The sequence below is a fragment of the Coregonus lavaretus genome, assembly GCF_964263955.1.
Source record: "Coregonus lavaretus genome assembly, chromosome: 37".
NCBI classification, from domain to species: domain Eukaryota; kingdom Metazoa; phylum Chordata; class Actinopteri; order Salmoniformes; family Salmonidae; genus Coregonus; species Coregonus lavaretus.
In genome coordinates, this window is record NC_140024.1 from 22,412,704 (window position 1) to 22,420,909 (window position 8,206).

The 8,206-nt window shown below is 39.4% G+C and overlaps 1 protein-coding gene across 3 annotated transcripts; it reads right to left on the minus strand.

Moving 5' to 3' along the window:
* Positions 1-203: 203 nt before the first annotated feature.
* irx3a (iroquois homeobox 3a) lies at positions 204-4,885 on the minus strand. 3 transcript variants are annotated; one of them, XM_084153806.1, is made up of 5 exons: positions 4,321-4,748; positions 2,976-3,695; positions 2,642-2,861; positions 2,047-2,113; positions 1,334-1,682 (listed from the first exon to the last, which is right to left on the minus strand). In XM_084153806.1, the coding sequence occupies exons 1-5, from the start codon at positions 4,534-4,536 to the stop codon at positions 1,628-1,630; spliced, it is 1,278 nt and encodes a 425-aa protein (XP_084009932.1). In that variant the 5' UTR covers positions 4,537-4,748; the 3' UTR covers positions 1,334-1,627. The 3 variants fall into 3 exon arrangements, with proteins under 3 accessions (XP_084009931.1, XP_084009930.1, XP_084009932.1); XM_084153804.1 differs by having other exon boundaries at positions 1,333-1,682; positions 2,642-3,695; positions 4,321-4,885; XM_084153805.1 differs by lacking the exon at positions 2,047-2,113 and having other exon boundaries at positions 204-1,682; positions 2,642-3,695; positions 4,321-4,753.
* Positions 4,886-8,206: the final 3,321 nt, after the last annotated feature.

The window sequence follows — 8,206 nt, forward strand, 5'->3', positions numbered from 1 at the left end:
CTTGTTTATTTTTTGCAGTAGGCCTAGCCTGTTTTTTTCTTTCATTGACATGTTGGAGAAATGGTCATAGGCCTACAACAACTTTAACCATTTTGAAGAGGGGGTTGAAATGTACAATTTAAACGTTTAATACTTTTTTTTAAAAAGTGAAATAAATTGAAACGGGAAAAAATTAATTAAATGATACTGAAACAACGAATTTAGTGAATATGTGCCCCATTTATTTATGTGGCCTGTTTATTAACATTGGTGTTTATGCAGCAGCAACATTTCCCAAGTTAATATGTACAACGAAAGGTAATATTGCAAATGTTTCTTGATCTATTAATTGTTAAGAATGCTAAACCATTTTAGGTGAATTGAGTGCAACGCTGGAGAAGGTTCTATTTTAGTGCATGCCAAACCATGCCAAAAGCTTTTACGATGGGCCTATAACAAAAAATATTTTTCAATGGCTTGATTACATATTGGTCATTACAGTACAAAGTTGTGATTTAGGTTAATCTGTTTGATCAAAGATTTCGTATTGAAAACCAGAGAAATATCCCTATCCGTCTTTTCCAGACCGCAGAATCACAGCAATGGTGACTAGATTAGACTGTAGAGGGAGCTCCAACTCCAACTTTACATAAACTTTATCTCACACCGCTTCTGACATGTAAATTATCTTAAATGTGGAAACAAACATAAATAAATGATATCACAATGTATTGGTGGCATATGGTTAGCAGTGCAGCCCACAACGGCTGACCGAATTCAAGATGCATAACAAAAAAACATGTAGTAGGCCTACCACAAATATCACATGCGAACTGAGATTGCATTGTACATACAACACCACAACCCATGTACGCATAGCCTAGCCTATACGACGTTTAACCTCTCAGTCCAAAATAGTTCCATCCAAATCTTCAAATAGTCAGTAGGCCTACATCATTTCTCTTCAAATGCCATACAATTTCAGACGAAAATTTATGAAATAATTATTCATTTTAATTCGTCTGTTATGCCTCAATAAAGATAATCCCAGAACTTTAATATCCAAATGTACGATGCAATAGTACTAATTACTCTTAACTAATTACTCTTAAGTCCCTCATGTGAAAATGCCTCAAATCCTGATAGAATATTTACTTATCACAGCCCAGTATGATGAAGCCTATCCGCCCCAGGCCACGCAGACAGACACACACACATGCAAAAAGCAAAGCATTGAAATTCTGCACCACTTCACAATCTAATTCATAACATCTAAGGCCCACAACAGCTAATTCTCCTTTCACAAAATAATCATCAGACAAACAGCTTCCCAAAAATCACAAGCGATTTGAATAAAGTTGCAGCAGTTCATTTATTAGCCAAAATATAGACTTTCTTGTACAATTTGGTTCACAAGTATGTACATTTTCTTAACTTTATATACAAAACATTTTGAACATCAAATCCTCACAGAACTTACAAAAAAGAAAAAGAAAACTCACAGACTACTGGTTCATACATTATTACATTAGCAGGTTTACACAGGACATGCTTACAAGGTAAGTATACACAGATGTATTATTCTTATTTTACATTCCTTACAACAGATTAAAATAAAATCATAAAAAGAAAGAGTGAAAGTCAAAGTCTAGGAGGAGGCGAGAGCTGATAGAACCATGGCTGCTTCGAGTTGATTCTGAGGCCTGCAACACACGGGTCAAGAAAATAAATACACTCAGTAAGAGGAAAATAATAATAACCTAGAACTGCAAGGTAATGAAATGCTTGAAAAGTAAAGTGATATAAAGTGAAGATTGCTTTTGAAAAATGAGAGCCGGTTATAAAACCAATGTGGTAAATTTGAGCTGGGGTTTTTGCATGACAAATATGCAAATATAATTTTGAGGCCTAAACGAAATAACACAAGCACTGAGGAATCCATCTATTCCATGTCCTACAAATACGACAAAATAGGCTATAGTTTGAGTAAATGTGGTAGTCAAAGATAAAATAGGATGTGCATAAAAAATAATTTAGCCAAATAACATAAAGATGACAGTCTCTTACCGTCTATGAACTGGGTGGAAGGCTGTTTTTAACAACTTTTTCTCTGCTTCCAAGGCACTAGATCTCTCTGAAATAATAATGGCAATAAAATAAATAAATAAATGCATTCATTCTCCTGTCTATAACTAGAGCACAGCACTGTCGCCGTGAATTTAGTATTTCACTGCCTGGGAATCTTCAAGTCAGTCACGGGTTAAATACAAGCACGTACAATACTGAAGTAGGTATGTGACAAAGAAATATGGGGCCAAATGCTGAATTTAAAAATCATTATCGGACATGAATGACCATCCATTCTCACAATAAACCAGCTGATAATAACATTAAAAACCAATGACTTCGGCCCTTTATTTCGACCAACTCTGTCTGTCTTCCCCCAGTTCAAAGCTTCAACACCACCTTATTCTGTCACATAAACGACAGCATGGAAACACACTTTTATGATCATCTTTACGGCCTCAAAATATCTGTCCAGAACAGGCCTATTTAAGTAGGCTATAGCGTTAAAGAGGGATAAGTAAAGTCTGAAATAGAGTAATAATGAACAGTTTGTTATACAGTCAGGCTCGCCAGCCTCAGTGTTGGTGACATGTACCTGTGACGGCTGTGTCTGAGCTATGACTCTTGTCCTGCGTGTGTTGGTGTTGCTGCCTGCTGTAGAGGGCGAGCCCGTTCGCCGAAGCCTGGTTCGCCAGTCCAAGGTAATGGTTAGAGTTCAGTAATGCGAGCTGGTGGGCAGAAAAAGCTCGGTTTGTCCAGTTCTGGATTTTTCCAACAGGACAAGAGATGAGTCTGTGATGAGGGCTGATTATGGTCTGGGCCCCGGGCCCAACTGTGTTGCTGCCATTCATTTGTGGAGATTTGCGGGGATTGTCAGGGGTTGTTGCTGTCTCCGCCAAAGACCAAATCTTTGGCTTTTGGGCCGGGGCCGGGGCCGCGTTATTTTCTGATGGGGGCGAATTGATGGACACCGGATTCAGTTTCAGTTGTTCGCCATTCGGTTGTGAGGCTTTAATTTCAAAAGAGTGATGGTGGTGGTGGTGGAAGTGCTCGCCCCGTTCCACGTTAATATCTTTGCCCTCCTTCACTACAGCCTTTAGAAATCTCTGATCCGGCCCTTGTAAATCCTCATAGCCGTCTGAAATCTCAGAGTCGCTTCTACCATCTAATTTTAAATCAGCGTGTAGGTCATCCTGATCATCCAAGTCGTCCTTATTCTCGATATTTTCCGTGTCGATATTTTCTAAATCGATCTCTTCCTCATCCTCCCTCTTGTCCCCTTCCTCTCCCTCCTCGTGATCACTGTTGTAAACATTTCCCTCTTCGTCTGTGCGGCTCCGGGGAGTCCAGGTCATCTTGTTCTCCTTCTTTAGCCTCCTCCTGGCATTGGCGAACCAGGTGGACACTTGGGTGAGGGTCATTTTGGTGATGATGGCCAGCATGATTTTCTCGCCCTTGGTGGGGTAGGGGTTCTTACGATGCTCGCTCAGCCAGGCCTTCAGTGTGCTCGTGCTCTCCCTGGTCGCATTTTTGGGTCTGGACGGGTCACCAAACTGATACTGGCCATATGGGTAAAACGCTGGGTGATGGTGGGCAAATCCTGGGTGTCCTTGGACGCCTGGACTGTCTTTCAACTCATACTGAGCACCCTAAAAGACAAAGAGCAGAGACCCAAAGGACGTGTGAGATATTATGATAGATTAATGATGTTTGCAAAATGAAATTCTACTTTATGATAAATAAGACCAAATCATATAGGCTAATATATGCAGTATTAAGCCACTATCACCACATGTGTCTTTCTTCACATAGGATATGTGATTTCTGCGTTTACGACTAACAAAAGCATCACCATATGTAAAAGTTACACATTTGTATTTTTTACACACCATTTCTGTTCAAGAAAAAAACTATTTGATTTCTAAAACTTCACTACCAATTGCAAAACATTTCAATGTATTTCAAGATGCATGTATCCACACTTTTAACGGCTGTACGATCAAATGCAATTTCAGTTGTTTTCTTTATTTTCTAGTGGTCTAAACATAGGTTTTCGACTGACATTTCGGTTATTGTGCTACTTTTTGGCTACTTTTTATATTTAAAAAAAAAGGAGTCAATAACAAAGTTCACCAACGAGCACTTCTTGTTCAGTCCTGAATGGATCATTGTCTCAATAACGTAACGTCACCTCGCCCTTTCTCTTTTTTAGTGTGGATGGGGGAAAAAAGCGAATGAAGGGAACCAAATGCATATATCAGTAAAGGCACTCACCAATTGATTGAAAATTGATATATCGTTTGAATAGGGCAGAAATGCTCCATAGCCCTGTGCTGCTGCGGCGAAAGGTGATCCATACATAGTTGAGAGAACGTTTGAGAGTGCCCCGGACGGGCTCAACTCCGTACCGGCTCGGGCATTGCTGATACCCTGGCGCTCCGGTGGGTATATCGGTCGGATGTACTGATATCCCAGCTGCGGGAAAGACATGGTCGTAGAAAAAAGTCTGCTGCAATCACAAAAAGCAGGGAATCGCCCTCGCGGTGCGTACTGCGATATCCACGTTACAGTGAGTACAACAAAGTGTAAGGGAAGTCTATATTTCCTCAAAAACAGCCAGTGTAAACGATCCGATTGCGCCTTCCTCCCTCACTTCCCTATTGATCTGGATGGACTAAGGTCAGGTCCTTACAGATTGCCTTAGATTATTGGGACTCCTTGCTCTGATTGACATTTCTAGTCGTTTAGAAGCCCCTCCTATTTCTCAAATCTCACCCCCTATACACACTCTCGCTCTTCCACGCGCGCCTCTCTCTCTCTCTCTCTCTCTCTCTCTCTCTCTCTCTGTATTTCCCCTGGATAAGTGCACTGACGTCGCGATCTCTTATTTGAATGGGTTTCAAATCTCATTTGATGGCTCGCCAATCATTTAATTTGTTATTTGTTCGCCTCAGCCCTACCCCATTTTATTGCTAATTCACAATTTGTGGTCATTTGCACAAATAGTAAATATTTAAATGCTGTTGAGTGATTAACTTCACATAAGCCTAGTGTCTGCAGTTTTCTTCTAATGAATGTGTCCCACGTATGTGCACCCGCGACTCAGTTAAGACATGTCCACTGGAAAAAAAGACCTAAGAAACTTATGTTATTTCCCGTATCGAGTGATTTGGACCCAGGTATGCTAAAAGTCTATGGGCAAAATGTGTTTTCGTATGCCGTTTTGAGGTGTTGCCGAAGCTTCTAACAAGTGGCAAGCGGATCGGACTCAATTCACTCTTTTAATTTGGGACATCAAACAGTTAGCATGTAACCATTTGACGTCAGAGAGAAAGTTGTCAAGAAATGAAAAGCTGCATGGGTGATTAGCGCCTGCGCTGTTAATGAATGCAAAGTGTAACCGTCAACAATGGCAACGATAAGAAATAAACACGTTGTGTTGTGTATTGTGGTGGATATATATTTAAAGTGATACACTGGAAACTAAAACTTTGAGGTAAATAAATATTTTACATGAACAACAACAACACCACAAATAATGTTGATGTAAATAATAATAGTGTCATAAAATAACGATGATGATGATGATGATGATAATATTAATAACAATAATAATAATAATAATAATAGCCTAATAATAATAATAATAATAATAATAATAATAATAATATAATAATAATAATAATTGCAAGTGGTTTAATTTATTTAAAATTCACTGATGTTATTCATTATGCACGGAAAGCTCATTTTGCACGGAAAGCCATAGCTATTTGTAAACAGGTTAGGCCTGTTAAAAACAATTCTATAAAATCTAATTTTGTATGTATGTACCAAGGCTTCCCTTCCAGGAAAAAAATATAATCTTTACAAGACTATCGCACATAAAGATTAGGCTACCTTTAAGAAATCCGCTTGATGAATTTGACAAAACCAGTTTTTTCTTGTATATAAATCGGATTAAAACAAAGCAAGGGAGTCAGAATTGAAATTCCATGAATCAATATATAAAAATATGTAGGAAACATCCCTAATCGTATTACATCCCCGTCTTTGTACCATCATATGTCTGTTAATCGTTTGCAAAACAACTACAGTGGTGACTTATGTATTGCTGTTGCAGTTTATTTGAATATGATAAATCTCAGCGCAATATTGACAGCGAAATTAAATCTCATCAATCTCAGTTTAGTTTTGATGATGAGATCCGGTTTCCAAGAACTAGGTCTATGTCTATGTAGGCCTACTTGTTTAAACCTTTAATCTTCTTTTGGAGCTGATATCATTGTCTGGGAGGGATAATAGCAGCTATCATTTCTCATATAGACTATAAGGCCACGTCTTGTTTCCATAAACTCAGTGCCGAACCTCCGTGTTTCCCCTTAACGTGCTGGCATCTTGACACCCAACCGAACCTGGATTATGAGGTTATTAATTACAGCGAGTGGCGGATGCCATCCAACCGGCATGGTAATCACTACATAGCAGTCAATAACACTCAGACACACACACCAACCTGCAGCAGAGTGAACGGAGGGGCCAGACTTTACAGCTGATCTGAGAAACTCAACATTGATATTTGCCTTCAGATTGAGGGAGGAATGTGTTAGTTGAATGAGTTCAACTAAAATAGGTGAAGAAGTTAGTGTAAGATGTGTGTCGTGTCACATGTGTATTGAAATGCTGAATATTGGAACTGCCAACTTGTTATAATATAAAAGCAGGTGGTTGGAAGTGGGAGTGTGAACGACATATCTGCCAGTTAGTGCCCTCTCAGAGGCGCTCCCAGTTCGGATGGACACGTGTCTCATCCCCGGGACCTGTCAGGGCCCCAAGGACTCCGTCTGATTTATAACCCCAATCAAACACATATGCACTAACTTAACACTTTCACACCGACCCGGGAAACTGGCATAGCCATAAAAACATTAAGACTCTCAGCTCTCTCTCTCACCTCCACTCCACACCGTATAGCGTCCCATAACCTGCCCTCTCCGCTTGACTCTATAACATACACACGGTGGATATATGAATCAAATGCACCAAACACTGGGGCAGCCACACTACTGCTACTACTACTACTACTACTACTACTACTACTACTACTACTACTAGGAATAATAATAATAATAATAATAATAATAATAATAATAATAATAATAATAATAATAACATAGGCCTACTACTTTTTATTATTTTGTAAAATTCTTTATACATGTCTCTATTCTTATAATATAACCCATGTAGGCTAATGTTTCGGTCATGCAAAAGAGGACAATCGCAGGAGAGTGACTCGAGGGCTGTTTTTTACACAGTTCTTTGAGGGTAATTATGCAGATGACACAATTTCACATCATTTTCAACGGCAAATATACACGGATCTATCGCTCAAGAGTGGTTCCTTATGCAATACACAAGACGCCAGCAACACATCGCAAATGATGAAATGAAGCTCCAGAAACAGGCGAGATCAAAGCCTTCAAACAGAGGCTCTTCAAATTACACATTTGAATCTTTTCCATAACTCCTAGGCGACAGAAAACAAGTAATACATTTCTTATCACACATGGAATCCATTTAAAGGAGCCTTCTGATCATAATCGGTTAATTGCGGTGACAAAGGATTTGAAAAGAAAACACAATTAATGACCCTTGATGTTTTGGGCTGTTGGTGGAAGAGGGGGATGGTGAAGTGTGTGTGTGTGTGTGAGCGTGCGTGCGTGCGTGCGTATGTGTGTGTGTGTCAGTGAGAGGGTGAGAGAGAGAGACAGAGACATACACAGAGAGAGAGAAAGAGAGGTCCAAATCGCATTTTGCCTTGCCTTGACAAAAAAGGTTTTACGTTGTTATTCCTTTGGAGGGAGACGTTAGTAAAACCCAGCAGCTTGCAGAGTTTGTTTAGACTACTTTTCTTTTTTTGCATCTTAAGTTTCATTAGCGCAAATGGTATGAGGGTGAGCTGTTGTAAAGATTATATATGGGACCAAAGTGATTTACAACTATTTCCATACCGATTTATGATCAAGAAAAGCCATGTTGGTCATTTAGGCTAAATCTCGAATAATTTAGAACGTGTTCTACCCAACAATGATGATAGGCCTACTCTGTGTAAAGGTACAATGACACATTATGCCATCAGAGCCACAGAGAAGGAAGGGCCTTT